Raw genomic sequence first — 22,398 nt, 5'->3', positions numbered from 1 at the left:
ATATGTTATGGTGTCACTAGTTTTAGAAACTGTGTGGTTTGTTTTCCACCAAACACTTGTATCCTGTATGTTAGTACTTGTATCCTGTATCTTAGTACTCTGGTTAAACCGTTTTATTATTACACGATCCTGTCCAGTTGTCCAGTTCTGGGCTCCCCAGTTCAAGAAGGACAGGGAACGGCTGGGGAGGGTACAGCAGAGGGCTACAAAGATGATTAGGGGCCTGGAGCATCTCTTTTACGAGGAAAGGCTGAGGGACTTGTGTCTTTTTAGTCTGGAGAAGAGAAGACTGAGGGGGGGGATCTGACCAACACCTATAAATACTTAAAGGGTGGGTGTCAAGAGGAAGGGGCCAGTCTTTTTTCAGTGGTGCCCAGTGACAGGACAAGAGGTAACGGGCACAAACTTTGAACATAAGAAGTTCCACCTAAACCTGAGGAGGAACTTCTTTACTTTGAGGGTGGCAGAGCACTGGAACAGGCTGCCCAGAGAGGTGGTGGAGTATCCATTTCTGGAGACATTCAAAACCCGCCTGGACATGTTCCTGTGCAACCTGCTCTAGGTGGACTTGCTTTGGCGGGGGGGGCTGGACTAGATGATCTCCAGAGGTCCCTTCCAACCCCATATCATGATGTGATTCTGTGATAATTGGACTGTCTTGCTCCTAGTATTCTTAGCAAGCAGCCTTATGCTTTAACTTAGTGGATGGGTTTTTTTCATTTTTTCTCTAACTTAAAAGGTCGTTGTAACCTTTTAGGGTTAGTTTAAAATACGCTGATTTTTAACCCATTGGCTGATGTCAGACTTCTTGGGTCGAATGTTTCAGTAGAAACACACATTTGGAAACTTTGAGAAAAAGTTCTGTTCACCCATATCACTCAGTCCCCCATCCTAAGCATCTTTTGCTTTTTCCAGCTTCCTGAGAGGCACAGTCAAGGTATCCTGGGCTTTAATTAATGACTTAACATCTCTGAAGAAGCAAAAGCAGAGCTGGTTTTCTAGATGGTTTTCTGAAGTGTAGCTCATCTCATACCTTGAGTATCTTCAGTGAGGATGAAAACTTGAATATGCGTAGATATTTGCTAGTCCATTTCTTCTTCCTCTTCTCCCTCATCTCAGTCTCTGTGTTCCTGTCCCCACCAGAGTACATGGGGTTGGGGACCAAGGACTGGTTGGGTAGGAGCCAGGTACTGTCTTGGGTTGTGGCTGGTTCATCACATGTCTCTGCCGCTTCTTCCTCCTCACACTCTTCCCCTGTTCCAGCGTGGGGTCCCTCCCATGGGAGACAGACCTCCACAAACTTCTCCAGCATGTGTCCTTCCCACAGAGTGGAAGGTACAGGTACAGGCTGCTACAACGTGGGTCCCCCATGGCATCACAAGTCCTGCCAGCAAACCTGCTCCAGCATGGGCTTCTCTCTCCACAGGTCCTGCCAGGAGCCTGCTCCAGCATGGGCTCTCCATGGGGTCACAGAGTCCTTTGGGCATCCACCTGCTCTGGCATGGGGTCTTCCATGGGCTGCAGGTGGATATCTGCTCCACTGTTAACCTCCATGTGCAGCAGGGCACAACCTGCCTCACCATAGTCTTCACCACAGGCTGCAGGGGAATCTCTGCTCTGGCATCTGGAGCACCTCCTCTTCCTTCTTCTCTGACTTTGGTGTCTGCAGGGCTGTTTCTCTCACATATTCTTTTCCTCTCTCCGTTGCAGTTCCCCTGCAAGAAGGTTTTTTTCACCCTTCTTAAATACGTTATCCTAGAGGCACTCCCACCATCACTGATGGGCTCAGCCTTGGCCAGCGGTGGGTCCTGTTTGGAGCTGGCTGGCATTGGGTCTATTGGACACAGGCGAAGCATCTTGCTCTTTGACCTATACGTGATTTTATTTATTTATCTGTTTATTTATTATTAAGCAGTGGCACTGTTTCTTTAGACAGCTCCGTATGAACTCCGATGTACTTGGAGCAGAGATTGTCCCTTTGTATCAGGAATAGAAAGCCATGCTTTAATGCCTGGGCAGATTGCTGTGTTTTAATAACTCTTGCCTGTCTGTAGAGCATGTTGTAAAGGTGCTGCTGTTTGACTTCAGCCACACCTTCCTCCTAGGGGCTCTCCAAGTGTCTGGCAAGTGATAACACTAAATCTGCCAGCATGAATAAATATGACATATTATAGACAAGAAATCAGCGCAGAGGTTAATTGCCATCCCGTGCTCATCTGAGAACAGAGGGCTGTTACTCTTCAGCAGTGGCCGGGGTGGTTGCAAATGGCACATCGTACGGCACCTCCCTGGCTAAAGGCAGGTGTGAAGGGGATATGTAGAGCACGGGGAGGAGGAGGATGCAGTACAGCTCCCCGTCTGAGGGCTGCCCTGGGGTCTGTCCGTCTCTGCTGTGCCTTGCTTTGTCCTGGCTCCAAAATGTGAAGGAGCACAGGGCTGCTGCTGAGCTGACGGCTTTTGCTCGGCATCGGGGCCAGCAGCGTTAGCAGAGGGTGGTGTGGGTGTAACTGTGCTGCTTTCAGGAATGGAAATAGCATCTCTGCCTGGCACTGTATTGAGCAAGCCCAGGTGGGGACTTGGTGCCAGGTAAAAGCCATGCAGTAAATGCCTACAGAGTGCTAATTTGCCTGTATAGACAAATTCTGAGGCTTAAACTCAGCATCTGTTTAGCTCAAGCAAGGAAACAGATGTTTAATAGGTATCTCCACACTCTTATATTTTAAGAGTGCAAATCATTCCCAACAGTGAAAGTACTTTGCCATCAGTGAGCTTTCTGCACATCTTTCCTAAAACATAGAAAATGTCTTTTAATTAACTCTCTTGTAGATTAGTTGAGTTTATATATGGTATCTAATTTAAACTGTCATGGTTAAATGTATGCAAGCTGACTTTTGAAAGCAGTACAGATCCTGTATGTTTTCAGAGCTCAAACAAGGGGTGGGAAAATGGTTAGGATAGGTAAATAAATCCCTTTTTGTCTTGAAATCATTTTGTAGATGTAGGCTTCTGTAACGTAGCACTTCTGAATATAAGCTGTTGGAGAAGCTCCTGTAATTCTCTTTGGCAGACTGTCTGTACCTGGGGGGGACTGCACACAGAGAGCATCAGGAGATGCAGTCACCCACCCTTTCTCTTGCTGTCTTGAAAATGCCCACTTTGTGAGAGAAGGACCTCATCGCCTGCCTTCTGCTACATGGGCTTGGGTGTTTTCTGTAATCCTTCGTGGAGGTGGCTGTTGTCAATGCTGTTCTTAACTAAGTCGCACTTTAATTCTTGCATTCTGCGGTATTTCTAGTGCTGAGTTCATTCGAGGTGCTGGTAAATCGGTCAAGACACACAGTCTCCTGACTTCCCCCTCTCCTGGCCTGCCAGGATGAGCTTCTGAGGACCATCCACATCCTTTAGCAGTAACTGGGCTGTGCTGGAGATGGGGGAGCAGGGGACCCTTGCGCTGAACTTCCTTGCAGAGAAACTGCAGTCTTCAGAATTATGCATTCCATAAATGGATGTTAAAATACACAATATGTGTTTTGAAAACTGTGTGAGTATCTAGAAAAGTATTACTTTTGCTAGCTTCACAATTTCATGTGTCATGTGTTGTAATGACCACTCATTGAGTGGGAGGAGGGGAGGGATAGTATAAATAGCCTTTTAAATCAGCAGAAGAAAGGCTAAATGATGATGCAGCAGAACTGATAAGGGGGGGAGGAAATTAAAAATCTTTGTTTTCTGTAACTCCCTGAGCTCTGCAGAAGTGCATTCTGTAAACTCACATGGGAGATGCTGTGCATTTCATTAGCTTTCACTCATTTATTGTGGTAATTTAATGCTGAATAAGAGGCATGCAGAGTTGTTGATACTTGCAAGTTTCTCATGTGGCTGTTTCTTCAGTGGCCCAGAAGAAAGTTGATGTATTTAAATGACAAAAAAAAAATAACCCCGTGCCTCTGAGCTGTCAGTGTGTTCTTGCTTTCTTATAGGCTGGTCCAGGGACCATCATCATGGCTTCAGGAGTTCAGGATTTTAACAGAACGGAATCTGACAGACTGAATGAGATCAAAGGTCACCTGGAAATAGCCTTACTGGAAAAACACTTTTTACGTAAGTATAGAATTAATGCTGTGTGGAAAGGCATGGCCTAAGCCTGCTGAAATAAGGCTTCTCTAAACTGCAGAAGGTGGCATCTGAATTTTGAGGTGGGCTGATGCGCGGATGGCACGTGGGCTGATGTGCAGATAGCACGTGGGCTGACACTTCTCTAGGAGGAACTTAAAAGCATTCCCAAGGTTTCTGTGTCACTTGGATACTTTTTTCGTCATTGCATTCCTCAGAACATACCTCACTACATGACAAAAGCTGCTTAGTTGAAGTCCCGGTGTTGACATCTTCAGCTTATTTTAGAATTAACCTTAATGTGGTTGCCATAGGTGTTTTTCAGTCTAGTAGTAATTGCACAGAGGGAAGAGATTTCTGAAGGGGTGACCAATGCGTTTCCTTGGCAGCTGTTTCAGCAAGTACTCAGCACCGGTGAGGCCACACCTTGAGTATTGCGTCCAGCTTTGGGCACCTCAATACAAGAGAGGTATCGAGGTGCTGGAGCGAGTGGAGAGGAGGGCAATGAAGCTGGTGAAGGGCCTGGAGAATAAATCTTACGAAGAGCGATTGAAGGAGCTGGGACTGTTTAGTTTGAGGAAGAGGAGACTGAGGGGAGACCTCATCACTCTCTACAACTACTTGAAAGGACATTGTAGAGAGGTTGGTGCTGGTCTCTTCTCCCAGGTAATTAGCGGTAGAACAAGAGGGAATGGCTTCAAGCTGCAACAGGGTAGGTTTAGACTGGACATGAGGAAACAGTTCTTCACAGAAAGAGTGGTCAGACACTGGAATAGGCTGCCCAAGGATGTGGTTGAGTCACCATCCCCGAATGTGTTTAAGAGTCGTCTAGATGTGGTGCTGGGGGATCTGGTGTAGGGGAGAACTTTGTAGAGCAGGGTTGATGGTTGGACTCGATGATCCCAAGGGTCTTTTCCAACCTGAATGATTCTAAGTAATATGTCTTAAAACACATGTGTCTTAACAGTATATGAATTACTGGTAAGTGGTATAACAAATAAGAGTATCTGTAGATTTCAAGTGTTACTTGCTTGGTTTTGTATGTGTGTATATACGTATATATGAGACAAAATTGTCATTCATGGCTGGGGCACCTGTAAGACTTCTGGGATTTTATCTCAGCAGATCCAAGCTGCTGACTTGTAAGACAGGATACTTAAAACTGAAAAAATGCAAGACAAGCATGCTGTTAACTTGATAGAAGTAGGGATCTCTGCAATAAATCAAGGAGAATTCTTGCTCAGTTGCTTCCCAAAAGGGTCATTTTAATGGATTATTTTTGAACTTCAGAATATAAGGGTTGGTTTTATGAGTTTGAAGGTTGTCAGATACTTTCTAAGAGGTAGAAATAACAAGGTTATAGATTGTATTAAATTTCTGGATTATAATCTAACAACAAGACCTGTATTTTATCTTCAGCATATTCTCAAGGATTTGGAATTAATGTTCTATGACTTTTTTATCATTTGGCAAATTTCTTTGATATTTTTTTTTTCCTTGTATATGAGAAGGAGGCATGATAAAGGAGACTGGGCAAGAGTTTATAGTGAGCTGCTATCAGCTTCCACTGGTATCTGGAAGAGGTATCATGATTGGAATAGCAAGCAAAAACTGAAAGGTCTGTTTGACTCACCTTGTCAGTTTCAGTGATTTATTTGAATTCTTATTTAACTGTGCAGTACAGAGTTACCAGGTACTCCTTCCATCCCTAAAGATGTATTGCTTTAGCTGCTGTTATCAAATTGTTCTTAAAACTAGATGGGACATTTGTGATTTCCTGATGTAATCTGTTGTGTAACAGAAACAGCAGGACTTCCAGAACTGATTTCTGGTTTGAACTAGGACATGTATTTTGCTATAAAAACATTATATGGTTCCCAAACACTTCCATGGCTGGTGAATCCATTTTCAATCCTTAGTATGTGGTTACAGTAACCGTGTGGGGCACCCGTTTTTGTGAATATTTTTACTTTTCAGGTTCATGCTGTAGTTTGAAAACCATCAGATCAACCATGTTACCACTTCTTAGCTGAGTCTGTTTCCTTTGCATAGACCTTTGTAGCAAATTCCAGGGTAAAGGGATAATGAAGCTCACCCTTTCGTGTAAATTTTGCGCGGATGGTTGGAGGTTCAGGCCAACAGGGTAGTTCATCTGGGTGATGTGGGTCAGTCCCAGGTGACTCCAGCTCATACTGTTAGGTCAAGAGCTCTTTACCAAAGCCTTAGGTTTGCTTTAGCTGCAATTATAGTCTTGTCCTGGCAAGTTGGTTGCAACTCTGTACATAAAAACAAGAGTAAGAATGATAAACTGATAGAGAAAGAAGCACATTAACACTCATCCCTTACCCACCCCTTCAAAATTTGGGGTTGAAATACATAGAATAGTTTGGGTTGGAAGGGACCTTTTAAAGGTCATCTAGTCCAGCCCCCCTGCAATAAACAGGGGCATCTTCAACTCGACCAGGTTGACCAGAGCCCCCTTCAACCTGACCTTGAATGTTTCCAAGGATGGGGCGTCTGCCACCTCTCTGGACAACCTGTGCTGGTGTCTCACCACCCTCATTGTAAAAATTTTTTCTGAGTTGCAATGAAGTAAGAAATCACTTTTTGGATATGGTTCATGTATTCTTTTCTTTTTTTTTCCTTCTTATTTTTGAATATTTTTTTTTTTGTACTAGAATTGATTCAGTATTTTTTCTCTTCCCAAAAGTGAACTGATGGTGAGCAGACAAACATTCTTGAAATGTGTGGTTTGTGTTCTTTAATTTGCCCTTGGAAGAAAGCCTGATTTTTATTTTTATTTTAATCCTATTGCTGCAATAGATTTATTTTTTTTTAAGGAGGCTAGTCGCTCAGCTGTATTTGCATACTATTTTTAATAATGGAATTCCTTAAGGACAACTTTCTAGAATTGTATTTTTACATAAACTGTTTGTCATTTCCTCCTACTCCATTTCCTCCAGCTAGGTGTGCAGAAATCAAAGCAACTGCTAATATGTGGGGGAAATTAAATTTAAAGTTCCACGGGTTTTCTTTTTAACGTGTTGAGTTTCTAATCATTATCAGCTTGATCTTGACTTTATTTTTGCCTCTTCCATACCTCTTATTTGTATAGGCATGGAGGAGGAGGAGGACAAGAGATTTCCTCCTAGTTATATATTATATATAATGTACACATAGACAACACAGCTATAAGTCAGTGTGGGTTTGCAGTTGCGAGTGCCTGGCTAAAGGAAGAGCAAACTGCTAAGTCTTCTCTCGGCTCCGTTCAGCCCTTATCAGTCTCAAGTAAAAGGTGCAGTTTTGCTGAGCAGTGTTTTCAGTGAAACTCATCCCAAACCAAACTGCAGCCTCTAAAAGCTGCAGAGGAAATCTGGAGCAAATAGTTACTGGAGACAACCGGTTGCCTGTAAAGGGAAAATATCTTCTTCTAAGATACCAGATGGATCTCTTCCTTAGCGAAGAGATAATTTAAACATCCGGAGAAGCGGCGATGGAGAGGAATTGCTTAGTGTGTTGTGTAGCTGTAAATGCAAATAAAATGTGACTGGAAATGTGAGGGGTTTAAGCTGCGGAGTGACAGGAGGATGAGGCACGTGGAGGAAGGGATCGTGGATAATGACATCTTAAGCAAGGGAGGGATCAGCTGACTCTTCCAGCCAAAAGGGCTAAAGTTGCTTTTCCTGTCTGTGCGGGAATGGTCTTAATCTCTGTAATCTAATGGCTCCTTCTGAGCCTTATTACAGGAATGCTGAAAACGTGCAAGTTGGGTCTGGTGAGTCTGTGGCATCAGGGTGGGTTCCTGCAGACCGAGGCTTGAAAGCCTGCTGAAGGGAAAGTGCAGAGAGCTTCATCTGCTGGACCTCCGAATGCACGTGGATGGAGAAAGCTTTGTCTTGGAGCTGTTGCCATCAGAATCATCCATTTCTAAAGGACTTTGTGTATTACCATAACCTTGTTTTTAACGTACGTGAACACTGCCTTGGTGCTAGCTGAGGGTTCAGGATGGGAAGGTAACTACTGAACTGGGGCAGCTAGATCGATATGCTAAGGTTAGTAGTGGTTTTAGTGCTTCCATTTCAAAACCTAGTTCTGACGAAGCAATAATAACATGCTTGCTGCTGTTGCATTTGATAAAACAAAATGATAGGCAATATCTTTCTAGGTTTGCACCTCACTGGGGTAAACATTCTGTTTTTCTTCCCATTACTGTTTGTGCCTGCTTGTGGAGGGCAGTTTTGCAGGTATCAGCACTCCAGTCCTGGTGCTACAAGGTGCTTTGTAAGCATATGTGCATCCTATGGTTTGCATGTGTTAAACCTTTTGCAATGCTAATTTTATCAGCTCAGGGAAGAGGAGTTGGTGGTAGCAGCAGCTAAAAGTAAACAGGCCAGGTGACTGTTGGGGAAGAGGGTTAGTCATAAACTGGTAAATGAAAGAAATGTCGTGTGAGGATGAAAAGTTTTAGGAGGAAATAAAGTCCTCTCCCACAGGGGTTTTGCATTCCACTCTGTACAGCAGGCTGTGGCAGGAGTCTCTAGGGGCTTACGAAACTGCTGGGTTTGGTTATGTTTTTTATACCAACATTACAAAAGAAGTCAGGATTATTCTTCTTTCCCATTGAAATTTCCGCTTCCCCACACTCTTCATTCTCATGTGCCTTTTTAGACCTTGTATGTGACTGACTTCACAGCGTTTTCTCTGGCTTCTGCTTTTCGGTATAAATGACCCAATGATTCTTTGTAAGAAGAGCAACCTAGCAGAACACAGACCTCATGAAAGTAGAGCTCTAGAAAACCGTATGTGGTCTGCAGACAGATCTGGGGTGTTAGAAAGCAATAAACCTTAGAGGTGAAGTGTGTGGTGGTGGTTGTGACTAGCAAAAGACCTGTACTACAAAGTTCTGTTCTGTACAGAAACGCTAATACCTCCTCAAACACCCATAGTAATTGTATGCAACAAACTGACTATGAAGCTGAGTCAGAGTTCAATTACCAGCTATGGCAGAATCATAGAATCATAGAATGGTTAGAGTTGGAAGGGACCATCATCGGGTCCCAACCCCCCTGCCATGGGCCGGAACACCTCCCACTAGAGCAGGTTGCTCAAAGCCCCATCCAGCCTGGCCTTAAACACTTCCAGGGATGGGGCACCCACAACCTCCCTGGACAACCTGTTCCAGTGCCTCACCACCCTCACAGGAAAGAAGATCCTCCTAATATCTAATCTAAATCTCCCCTCTTCCAATTTAAAACCATTACCCCTTGTCCTGTCACTACACTTCCTGACAAAGAGTCCCTCTCCGGCTCTCCTGTAGGCTCCCTTCAGAACACTCGGTGTAATTTCTCCTGGCATGAGGATCAAACACCTGCAGTAGCAGAGCTAGAGAAGAGCAGAGGAATGGATTCACTGCATTGGTTTTGCTGTCGTCTTACTGACATGGCAGCCCATAGTCACCTTTGGTTCAAAAGTATAATAAAGAGTTGATTTACATAGGAGGTGAAAATCCTGGTGAGAGAGTAAGTAGCTGCTGTGTGTGTCTGAGGCACCCAAATACCAGCTGTGGGATGTAGTAGCCATTCCTTGCTAGATGGGCAACCCTGGCCAAGGGATCCTGATGCCGCAGCACGGGCTCCTAAATCGTGCTGGTGCTGGTGAGCACCGAGGCTGCTGTGGCCGTGGAGCTTGCCATGGGCTTCTCACACCCTTTACTCCTCCCCCTAAGCCTCCTTTCTTTCAGCTTAAAATCATGGACTCCCAGGTGCTAGCAGGGTGTTTCTGGGACATTTGCATGTGTCCTTGGAGTTTGTGGAGTTCCTCTGAAGAGGACTGTGGTTTGTGTATGGTGACTAGTTGGGAATCTTCTTAATGTTTTCCCTGGGCAGCCAGAGAAGCTGCAGTAAAAAGACGTGAGTCCAGGCTTTGCTGCAGAGCTGTCTCTTCACCAGAGCTGCTCTTGCTTGCTTTGTACTAACAAATTTTTCAAGTTTTTCTAAGTCTGACTTCTGACTGGGAGAATTCTCAAAAACTACAGAAAGTTTTTTGAGAGGTGTGGGAAAAGTTTTCCTTATACCCAGAGATGTTTACATGATGCACTGTGTGTACTGAGTTCACGTCTAGCCTTCCTGGACAAACACCACCCCCCCACCCCATCCCCAATCTCATTTTCTTCATTTTCCTGGAAATATCGTTGGAAGAGGCTATTGTAAGAGGGTAGAGCACTTGTCTGGTGTTTAAGAGGCCTGAGTGCAGGCTAAGGAGGATTCAGCCTGCCTTTTCTCATCCGTGAGGACTCTGCTCTGACTGATACAGGATGGGTTGTGCTCTTGCTCGCTCTCAACTTGGATTCCAAGAGCATAAAGTTCCTGAGACCAGGGGAGAGGGAAAAGATGCAGCTCCAGCCCAGGCTGGCAGCAGTCTGGAGTCCTGGGCTGGTCCTTGTTCTGCACCCAGCTTGTGCAATCTGTGCTTGTCGTTGGACAATGCCACCGCAGTGGTGGTGGCATGAAGGTGCCAGAGTGCCGGAGGGCCCAACCCAGGAGGCTCACATCCCGTCATGCTTTTCACGGGGCTGATGAACCCAAGCGCAGCACTGCGCTGGCAGAGATGTATTGTTTCAGCTCCTCCACCAGCTCGAACAGATGCCGCCCACACATCGCATTATGTAGGTGGGCTGTGCTCTTGCTTCTGCCTTTCTCGCGTGCCCACCTTGGCTTCATGAACTGCAGAGTCACCGTGAAAGCTCAAGCAGGGCCACGGTCAGCACTGCTGTGCCCGTGCCTTTTGTGTGACTGGAGAGTTTGGGAGCCCCGTGTGGAACCTGCCCTTCCCTGCTCCGCTTAGTAACACAAAAGCCTTGGAAGACCCTGTTGCTCTTCCCGAGCCAGACATTATTTCAACATTTACAGCCTGTTTCACTTCTGCCAAGAGCAGGGAGTGAAAAAAGTTCCTGCAATAATGGCAACATTTTTGCATTTCCCCTCATTTTATATGGATTCTACAACTTTTCTGGCATTTTTATTCTCTGAAATTTGTGAAAATTCATAGAGCAGCAGTACTTTTCATGACGCTTAAGCTGTCAAAAGTGTATGTAGCAATAGAAAACTTCCCACTTTATGTTTTGAGAAGGGGATCTGTCTCAGTAAGCTATTGATTTTTAAAATAGTTTGCATATTTTCAGGAAGCTTAATTTAAAAGCCTTCTGTATGAAGGCAAAATGATCCCGTGTCTGTTGTAATACAGTAAAGCTGCACTGAAAACACTATGTGTAAATATAAATTACTAATTGGTTGTTAGCTTAACTATTTTGTACATAGTAATGACATCTTAATTCTTTCTAACCTCGCCCACTTAAAATGGGACATAACAGGAATGGTGAGAGAGGAGACTAGACCAGTTTGCACAGAGGAAGATGTTCTTGTCAAATGTGGTGTGCGTTGTAAATCACTCTACCTCATCACATGAAATAGAAGAACACTTCACATGAAACTGTGCTGTGGAGGTGAACAAAATAGTACTAGGGGAATATTAATTGCCCTGAGAACAGGATGATGGTTCAGACTCAGCCTTCCCTCCACTGCTGCTGGATCAGAGCTGGCTTATTTCCTATCAGCGCAGAGGGAGCCCACGCTGCTCCCTGCCCTGTAGGCGTATGCAAAGAGACCCAAAAATTGGTCCTCAAAAGCTATGTTTATTGTAAGTACTGGAGCAGGAGCTCTTCTGCCTTTGAAAGAGCAGAGAAGCTCAACAGAATGATGGAAACCAAGTAAAAAGAGGGATTGTTTAATTGCCAAAAAGGGATTGTTTAACTGCCGAATCTGTGTTAGGATTTTTTTAAAGCAAATTGGAATGGCTGTTTCAGAATATGACAGGTCACTTCTGGGTTTTGATGTGTGCAGGTAAACCAGACTGAGCTGGAGAAAGGTTATAATGAAAATGTGAGTTTTATGTTTAACTGTTTCCTTTCTCCACTCTACCAGAATGCCTATATAAAATGGGGTAGGGAAGGAAAGGACACGCGCTCAATAAATGTACCTCATGTGCTGGAGAAAATTCCCATTGTCTGGCTCCATCAGTGCGGCTGGCGAGATCCAGTTTGATGGTGTGTGGTTGGGATTTAGTGCATTCAGTACCAATTAACAACATATTTGAACTCTGGTAATGTTCAAAGGGTTGTAGGGAGATTTGCCATAATTAACATAGACGTAGAAGGGTTATTTCTGTCTTGTTAAGTCCTGGTGTTTCCCCATGTAAATATGACGGAGAGCATGTACACTTTTTGGCATTTCTAGTTTTTTAACTATCTCTTTAGATTTAACACTAAACTGATTTGGTAGGTAGAAACAGTGGTCTTCAGTCTCTAGCTATTTTGATTTTATTTTGCTTTTGATCACTTTGTCCCAGAGGGGGATTTTGCAGCATACCTGTAGGCCTACAAAGGAATACTATTATGTAAAATAGCTACTAGGAGACTCCCTAATCCACCTCCAATCCCCGTATTAAGGGAGACATCCGCTTTACTGCACATGCAGTATTGAATTAGAAATCCAACCTGCTGCCGTGCCTTCCCAGCCTGATGCATCATCCTTCTTTTCTAAATACCACTCAGATACTGTTCAGTCTCACCTGAACTAAATACTTTGGTATTTAAGAGCTTTTTATCAAAACTTTTCTTACAAGCTTGTGTATTCTGGGCAGCAAACTGCAATTTTTCAGTTGCTCTAGAGGCTGATGACATAGATGATGCAACAAAAAGCTGGGTAGGTTGTCTTTTAACAATTACATGGTACCAACTAAACTTGCTGAATTGTTAAATCTTCAAATTTAAATTATCAAGTCCTTAGAGCGCAGGTAGAACAGTTGTTTTACACCTAATGGATGATAAAAGGCTCTGGAAAACCAGATATGGGTACACTTTTTTGGTAACTTGCAAGATGCATTGCTGGTGGTGGTCTTTCCTGCGGGGTCAACTCTCCCAGGGTTGCAATAATATGCAGGTAAATGTAGTTGAAACACAATTGTCTTTTCTCAAATTTTTCTCTCGTTTTTAAAAGTGCAGTATTATCCCGATATTGTCCTGCTTTTTTACACAAGTTGACTTTGTCAGAGAGATTTTAAAGCGTTTTTTCAGGGTCACACCCGCTGTCACGACCTAAAGGGTTACCCAGCCTGCAGGTGTATAGTGGTTGTGACTGTGGGTTGGTAGGATTCCGTAATACGTAGGTTTTTTTACTCTAAATTTCTCTACTTTATTACAGAGTTCCAAAAATACCAGAAAAATCACCACTAGCAACTATACCTGTGGTTCACAAAGTGAATGTATATTTGAAAGAAAATATATATGTGCATATATATATATATAAAGCTGCTATAAATTATTGGCAGCAGTCAATAGTATGGCAGCAACCTAGTAGGTGTATATTACAGGTCACTACAAACTTACCACTTGTGAAGCAAACTTACCAATAATACGGCAGCAGAAATACTAATGATAGATTAGTTATATGCCTATGTGTCTCTGTTCACAATAATACCAGTAGCAAGCTTATTTAGACAGATCTCAGAAGGTGTCAAATCATTCCAGAGGGGAGGACAAACCCATCCCAGAGGGGGACCCAGCCATTGCAGAAGTGGAAGAACAAACTGAACTCTCCCCTGAGAGGGTCCAAGATCACTTAGAAAGTTTATGCAGAGAGTTCAACCTAATTAGGAAAGGAAAAGTACCTGCAGCATGGGAAGTTCTCAGAGAGAGAAACTTTGTTTTGGGTAAAAGTTAAGTCATTCTTATAGCATAGAGAAGTAAGGAGATGTAGGACACCACCACTTCAGCCACCAATAACTGCTGTTAATTTCTGTTTTTTCACCTGGCATAGCTAATAGATGTTGATGTTTTCTGTTCTCTTGCAGCAATTTTTATTTTTTCAGACTTCTCCTGTTCTTGCAGATAGAACAGCCAATGGCAATTACCGATTCTTACTTTCTCAGGATGTTTTCCCCTTTTTCCAGACTGTTTTTCACCTTCTCACATGATAAGTTGTTGCTACAGTTCCTTGGTTTTGCGCTTATCAGTGGCATCTCAGGATGTCTCTGGCTTCTAGGTACCCAGCTGTGTACTTCTGAGAGTCCAGCTGCACTTCGCAAGGATGCTTCTGTTTCCCAGGCTGGCAGGCATTTTCTCTGTCGGCACTTCAGCAGAGGTTTTCTTCTGTTCAGTAATCTTCCCCATCAAACAAGTCACCTTTATGGCTGCTCACATCACCTGCATGTTCAGTTAAGACGTACACTGAGCCTCTTGCAGTATTTTAAAGTTTTTTGCCCAGCAGGAGATAGGGAGCTGAGATTGATGTACCTGGGAGGGAAATTATGGAAGCTGATTAATCTTGGACCTGAAGCTTGTCCTTTTATGTTTTATCTTTGTGTGTGTGGAGGGGGGAGGATCTTTGAATTTTGACTTTCTGAAAATGAAGTCCAAGGAGCACTCTGTTCTCATTGTCAAGGAGGATACTCAACTGTAAAGCTCAATAGATAGATACCACGGTGAAATGTTCTTACAGGCTCTTCTCAAGGGTCTGTGACCTCTGCTCTTTGTAGCCAACTTCACTCGTTCTACAGGAGAAGCCCTCAGGGCTAGAAAACCGTCCTCTGAAAGTTCAGTTCAGCTTGGCCAAACTGTAGATTATTTCAGGGGAAAGAGCAAGGAAGAACACTTTTTTTTTTTTTTCCCCCTCTGTTGCTTAGCAAATGTAAAGTATTTAACCAAACACGGAGGTTTTACAATGCCAGAACACAGTGCTGCCAAAGTAGCAACAAACGCTGCTTTAAAGAGTTGGAGGGTCCAGATCAGTTGTAGTGGGGTGGATTTAAAATGCAAAGTCATGTACTTGAAAGTTAGGAAATGCCCTGAAATGTGAAGCTGTGACAATCCTTAATGATGAGATGCTGTATTTTTTGTTTTGTTTTATAGGAGTTCTGCCTCGTTCATTGTGTACCCTTTAACTCTGACTCTTTGCATAAAGGAACTCTGCATCTCTGGCACTGTTTGTCCTCCTAATGGTCAAGTTTCTGGGGGTTTTGTTTTGCTTTTAATGGAACAAGATGTAGCGCAATCAGAGCAACTAGAATTAAGGAAGCTGGAAGATCTGAGTAGACTTTCAAGGGCATTGAGGTTAATTTACACTACTTGTGGTTTTCTTATGAGTATACAATGCATAGTCACTTCCTCTTTAAAAAAAAAAAAAAAAGTACTTAATGAAGAATTTTTTCCCTTTCATGGTCTTGAGAAGATAACATCCCTATCAAGCTTTGGAACTTCTTGTGATATCTTCATGATATTGCACAAGCTCCGGTGCAACAGATGTTTCCCCTCAGCTGTGTGCATGCTCTTGTTCTGGAACAAGGCAAACCCTTGAAAGCAGGATAAGCTACTTATAAATGCAGTCTTCTGGTTGGATTTAAAATTCCTGTGGATGCATAATTAGGACGCACATATGCTCCATGTATAGGTGTGCCCTTATGTCCGTATCTTTCAATTTATTTACAGGGGAGACAATACCTGCTGCAACAGTGGAAGTTCCCTACCCTACCCTTGGGAATAAATTTCAGTTTTAGATGCTGGAGGATAACTTGGTTTCTGTTCTCCCACTCTTCTTTCGGGGTCACTAACAAAGCATCAGTGGTGAGATGACAGTTCTCCTTTCAGTTTGGTGGAGGTCAATCTTGTAGCCTCATGGTGGAAGCTGTCATGTTGTACTGTCCTCTTGATTCATGTAGCTTTTTCCCGTCTCTCCTAATTCTGTGCCCTAAACCTCTTAGTGCAGCAGGAGTACAGTTAATTTACCACCACCTAACTTGCACAGCGGATAAAATGATTGGAGATACTGCATGCGGGCCTTCTGCAGAAGGGGGAGAGTTTATCAGTTCTGAATATTTGCACTGGGGCTTCAGACCTTCTCAAAACACATAATGATTGGAGTCAGAGAGGCTCAGATATCAAAATTGTCTGGTTATCAAAGATTTACATCACAATGTGTGAAAAGAAACAGAAGAGGTTGCTGGAGGGTAGAACATAATATATGAATCTTGTAAAATGACATAAAGCCTGAACTCCCGTGTCGGTGGTGGAATTAGCAAGTATTTTCTGTTCTGGTTTTCTTTAAGCTTGAAATACACCTGCTGTTCTACTATTTATTTTTGAGATTGAGCTTAAACACCAGTCCAGAGACCAAAACGTAATTTTTTTGTTTAAAAAGAAAAAAAAAAAAGAAAATAGAAAAGAGATTCCTAATATTTTTGTCATGTCTCTTGTGTACCTATCTGGGAAAAGTGATCAGTGATACTAGCTGAGCGTTGTAGCTCTAGAGTAAAATAAGGTGATAAATAGGGATACTGCCAGTGACAAAAAAGCAAGGCTAACTAGCCACAGAAAAAGCCTTATGCATAGTTAACACTCAATTCTCATTAAAAAAAGTTGTGAGAGTGTTTGTTTAAGTAAGTATATATATGTGTATATATTTGTATACAAATCATTACATGAAAGTTAGTAGGGCACACTGTAACCTCAGAAAAGGGTCAAAATCTGAATTTAGTTCCTTGACTCGTAATCCCTTCTTAAAACTGTAGGATATTCAGGTCCATAATGGGGCCATCTGACTTGTATAAAAATGCAGAAGTGCCAGAAATTGATGAATAGAGGGTTATATGGCATCATATAACTTTATGTGAGTATATGTTAGCTTTTTTTTCTACCCATAGACATAGGGGAAGAAAACATACTTCTTTTTTTTCTTGTTATGACCACTGGATTTAGCAATAGACAGCCTTTCCTGCTGATTATTTCTTTGGGGAATGAAGGGTATGTCACATCTTATTTAGATAAACATAGCTTGTACCAAGGCCTTATTTTTGATACATCGCATGTTGAAAACTTTTTAAAGTTGTTTTCCCCCTTGCTTTAACAATTGTAACTAAACATTTTGTACATGATACAGCTCTGTGCTTTTTATGAAGTCTTTCTAGTCATTGATTACTTGTTTTTTTTCTGGTGAATATATTTGGTATAGCACAGATTTAAAATAACCCACCAGCTAATCTGTCATAATTAGGTTTTAATTTTCTTATAGAAATACTTCAGGGTAACTAAATCTTTTTCTTCTTTTTTAATTAACAGAGGAGGAACTCAGGAAGCTGAGAGAAGAAACAAACGCTGAAACATTAAGGCAGGAGCTAGAAAAGGAACGGCAGAGGAGATTAGAACTAGAACAAAAAGTGAATGAAGTACTTAAAGCAAGGTAAGAGAAATATCTTTGCTGTAAAGCTGAAAGCCACTTGAGATCTCTGAATGTCTCTGACGAGTTCTGGTGAAAGCATGCATTTCCAGCCTAGGGTCTCTTAAAATAAATTAGTAGCTCACAGAGACAGAAGCTGTCTATGTTGTCCTGTAAAAGTACATCTTGTACACCCACATGCACCTGATTTACTTGACCATACATACTGCCTTAGCTACAGAGGTGTCCCGACACCTGTCTAGTTGGGATATTCTTCATTTCACCTTCTCTGATGCCCTCTCTCTGGGAACTTTCACCTGCCTGGAGCTATCGGGGTGCACTGTATGCTGCTGAATGCCAGAGCCTTTGCCATGCCATTGCACATGCTTTGCCTCTTCAAAACTTATGTCATCTCCAGATTGCCCAGTCCTTTTACTCCTGTTCAAGTAGCAGCAAGGACATCCCAGTACCACAGCACAACCCCAAGTGTGTGGGAGTGACTGAAGTTTGAGCCTTCCTTGCGACTGCAATGACAAATGGAAACATGCCTTCCGATACCCCTAAGTCCTTTCAGCCTTGAGGACACCCACTGTGATGATGCCAAGCATCACATTTGATGTTGTCTCTCCTTAGACTGTCTAGCTGTACATGGACTTCAGATTTGAAGACCATAGCAGCTGCTTGATGGCCTTGTTGGTCTAGACCACTTGCATACGTGGTTGCCTGCGTTATCCTCCGCAGCAGTAGCTAAGATTAGTTGGCTGAGCAGCAGGATTTGTGTTTCCCCATCAGCCACTGTCATCGGGAGATAGTGAGCTGGTAATCATGTGTCATAAGCACTGCCAGTTACTTAGAGGTGACAAGCAAGAACAAACAGGCAAAACTTTTTACCTGGATATGAGGTTTCCCAATGCCATACAAACTCTTCCCAGCCTGCCGCTTCCTTCTGTACTCATCCTGAGTGTAAAAATGCCTTTCTGGTCAGACCCGTGTTCTGTAGCAATGGGAATAGGAGCTATTTATAGGCAATGTGTGAGCCTAGGTGCTTTCTGCGGTCTGTTTACTTCCTACTCCCATAGCATCCACAAACACTGCATTAGGGGTATCAGAAGGCACATCGCTGCCTTTTCACTTCAGTATTTGTTTGCAGATCTGTTATCCATGAATTTGTTTAACCCCTTTTTGAAAGCTGGTGCTATCTACCACTGGAAGCTGTGGAGGCAATACGTTACAGAAGTCTCTACTCTTGACTCTAAAAAACAATTTATTTTCTTTCCGTTTTAACAGATTTCTTAGTGCTTTCAAGAAGTTCCCCGTGGTTACAGAATTGTGAGATTTGGTGCATAACTGCTCAGCATTCAATTTATTTACCACCGTTGCTCAGTCCTTTCCTTTCTTACTCTCCTCTCCACTAAAGAGTTCCAACTTCTCCAATGTCTCCTTAGGAGTACTCCATCCCTTTAATCACTTCAGTTGCCATTCTTTAACTGCTGTGTGTTGAGGTGAACGGGCTGGGTTCATGCAATATTCAAAGTGTGGGTCTGCCAAGGCATTATATAGAAATAAATTAGGCCTTCCCTCTTATCCTCAGCACCCAGTACAGTGGGATGTTTTTGGCTGGTATTTCACACTGATGGTTTTCCGAAATCACTGATTCCGTGACAGGTCTGTCTGCGTGCAGCCTTGACCTGAGCTGCCAAGTTTCATGCTTAGTTTTCACTGCGACTTATGAGTATGTGTATTTTACAGAAAAAAGAGTTTGAAGGTTTGTCCTTATCAATATTAGCGTTAACGTCTGTGTCTTGTTGGATTGTAGACAACAGCAAAGCTCTAGCAGGCGTGCCGTTGCTAAATTAAGGTAGCATGACCTGTCTGCTTCAACGCTGTATTCCCATTTAGATATCCGAAGGATTATACTAGCCCTTTTAGCTTGGATATTGCACTTGGGGATTACATTCAGCCAATTATCCCCTTTATCCGAATCTTTTTCTAACTAGTCTTGCTAATATTCCAACCCTTTTTGCGACAGGCAGGCATATGTAAGATGACAACAAAATAAGACTTCGAAAAATTGCCGGTTTCTACCCAGAAGAAGAAAAATCAGGTCGCCTATGGGTTTTGCTTAACTTGTGCTCCATTGTGTGAAATTCTTCTTCACTGCTTTTTGTCTTTTTGCACTTCACTGTAGGCATTTTAAAATACTTTTATTAGGACTGCAGGCGAAGTGTTGTCTGGCACAATCAAATAAGTAATAGGCCAAATTTACGCCTGATAGAAACTTAATTTTATTAAACAAAATAACCACAGAAAGTCATCTCTGCTTCTGTCAACAAAACCAAATTTGCCCTACTTCTCACTTAGGTAATTTTTCATATAATCTTTAGGTAGATATGCATAGAAACATGTTTGCATGTACTCTTCTTTTTGCTTACAGAAGCGAACTAGTAATGAAAACCAAACCATGCTGTGGTGTAATAAGGAAGAAATTATTTTAATAGTTGCAGTATTCAAAAGCATTTGTGCAGTATATCAATACATGTAGCTATATAAATACATGCTGCAAAGTGTTCAGCAAGGAGAAAACAATGAGCTAACGATGTAGATTTAAAAAAAAATAATTAATTCTTTTTTTAGTAAAGACCATGGTTATCTTTCATTGAATTGTTTGGAGGGACGAGTGGAAGGAGAGGATGTTCAGTGCTTTCATTTGTCATGCTGTTCATTGTCTGTATGTCTGAGAATTCAGAAACACAGTGGCCTCAGCTGAAGTTTTCCACAGACGCACTTTGGGACAGCTCAGCATTTGGAACAACAGCTGAAGCTTATGACATTTTGCTAGTGGAACAATGCATAAATAATTTGGAATAGTCTGTGTGAGCAATCCTTGTTTAGTGTAACTTGTGGGCTTGTTGCTGCCTTATTTTACAAATTGTGAGCTAGCTCCATCACACAGAAAAAAACAAACCAGCCCAAAACAAAAAAAGAGAAGCTGTGCAACAACACCTACCAACAAGCTGTGGCTTATACAAACCTTTTTATTAGTATCACTGTGAGCTATTTTTAAGAGGAGAAAATAGACAATGTTTCTGCATAAGCCACTATTCCTTCTGTACCACTTATCTTGGTTAACTCTTCCTGGCCTCTTATTAAATGATGTCATCTTCCACACAAGCGATGTTTTTGGTATGGCTGACTTTGTCCCTTGAGAAGGTGCCTCAGCTTGAGATTGCTCTGGAGGCTGGAAGCATTCCCACCTGGAAGGATCCCCATCAGGCTGCGACTTGACACAGGTAGCAAGAACCTGGGTCAAAAGTTTCTTGCCTGGCTGCCGTGCTGGGATTTCTGACGTACCCCGTTGGGTCAACTTGGTGCCTGCGTTTATTTTTAACTTAGTAGATTTGGTGACAGGCTGCTGCTTGTAAAGTAGCTTCTGCCAGGACTTTAGTTTTAAATTATTTTATTTTCTGCCCATGAACATTTAGGTCTTATACAACTTTAGGTTGAGAGTATTTCTTCTGAAACCTTGTCTTTTGTTTCTGAAACTACCAGTTTAGGACACTAGCCATGTAAAATGTGGGAGTACCTGGTGAGGAGGACAAAGGCTTCTGAAATGTTCGGTGTGTTTTAATGGGAAAGAGATGCAAAATGTATGAAAATGTTTTAACTCGGTTTTCTGACAGCTCCTCAAGCTAAGAAGCCGTGTATTAGTCTTTAAACCTGGCTGTGAAAATACCTCCTTTATGCTTATTTTTGTAGTTCTGAGGTTGTGAAGTGCTTTTGATGGAAGTGCATACACATTCACGTTCCTTTGAGCAGTAAGAAAGATAGAACAGCCTTGACTGGCTTTCACCACAGCTGTCAAAAGAATGATGATGGCTTGCTTGTGAACTCAGTACTCCAGTCAGCCTGTGGGAAAATTGCTTTTAATATGTTTGAGAACATCCCAGCAGCGACTGAACCTGTTTGTGTGCAGCAGGTCTGGTCTTCACACAGTTGTTGGGGAGAGTCTGTTGATTCACATATGCCTTAGCTTGCAACCATGTTCAAGGCCAAAGATGCACAAAACCTAAATGATTAGTTAAGATAAATGGCCTCCAGTGTCAAGGCTGCCTTAACTTTTGTGTCATACTTGTAGCTACAAATATAATGCCTTGGTGCTTCTCTGTGGAGCAGCATCGGGTGGACACTGCATCAGTGTGTGCTGGTCATTTTTGAATGCTGCACATCTGCTAGTTGTGAGCAGCTCTAACAGTCTTGCTTCCCTGACTTGGGTATATATTGAAAAAAACAAAAAATAAAGATTGGGCATATTTATATTTGTCTTCTCCATTGGCTGTAGTTGCTTTTATCTGTTTTAATCAACCTGTGCTTTGAAATGGGTGCAATCTCTAGTTGCATAAACATGACCTAGCCTCAGGATGGGGATCTGTTGGCATTACCAATCACACCCTGTTCTCTGGGTGGAAAGTGTGGTCCCAGAGGAGTTCATGCAGCTTATTTTCTGTGGTGCAGGCTGCAGTTAGGAAGCCCCATAGAAACACAGCCTCTTGCATTGTTCCGGGAGCCATTTATGTTTTCCAGCCTTTTAGCTGATCTCTGGCATGAAGAGAAGTTCAGAAGCTGTAGGAAAGATAATTCCTCCCCTCCGTCAGTGGTCTCGATGTGCTGGCTGGTTCAACATGACCTGGTTTTGGGATTGAGCTTCCCAGTGGGTGTGCAAGCCTAAACAATGAATTCTGAGCTTCCTGGCCCAAATCTGTCTAACGTGGCTAATTATAACCTGATTCACAGGTGCAGTAATGAGCTGTCATTAACCTGATGATTCGTAAAGGTCAGGCTCTTCATGGGGAAGGAGTAACAGGCAGATGGCAAGTAAGACATTGCCAAAAAAAGGAAACAACAAAGCACCAAGAAGGGCCGAAGCCAAACCATCATGTGCTCCTGATGGAGCCCAGTGAGACTGCCATCCAAAACTGCTTATTGATGAGATTTTTTTGATTTTTTCCCAAGAAACATGGGGAGT

The 22,398-nt window shown here is 42.7% G+C and overlaps 1 protein-coding gene across 1 annotated transcript in view; it reads left to right on the top strand.

The window, feature by feature from the left end:
- Positions 1-22,398, top strand: part of GRAMD4 (GRAM domain containing 4) — a 51,557-nt gene that overhangs the window by 7,270 nt on the left and 21,889 nt on the right. The window contains exons 2-3 of the mRNA XM_074168199.1: positions 3,981-4,101; positions 17,279-17,399. Of these exons, the coding sequence (XP_074024300.1) occupies positions 3,981-4,101; positions 17,279-17,399 (242 nt within the window). The remainder of the gene's footprint in view (positions 1-3,980; positions 4,102-17,278; positions 17,400-22,398) is intronic.

This window comes from Numenius arquata, chromosome 2 (genome assembly GCF_964106895.1).
Source record: "Numenius arquata chromosome 2, bNumArq3.hap1.1, whole genome shotgun sequence".
Taxonomy (NCBI): domain Eukaryota; kingdom Metazoa; phylum Chordata; class Aves; order Charadriiformes; family Scolopacidae; genus Numenius; species Numenius arquata.
Note: the sequence above shows the minus strand (reverse complement) of the source record. Positions and strands in the feature narration are given on the sequence as shown.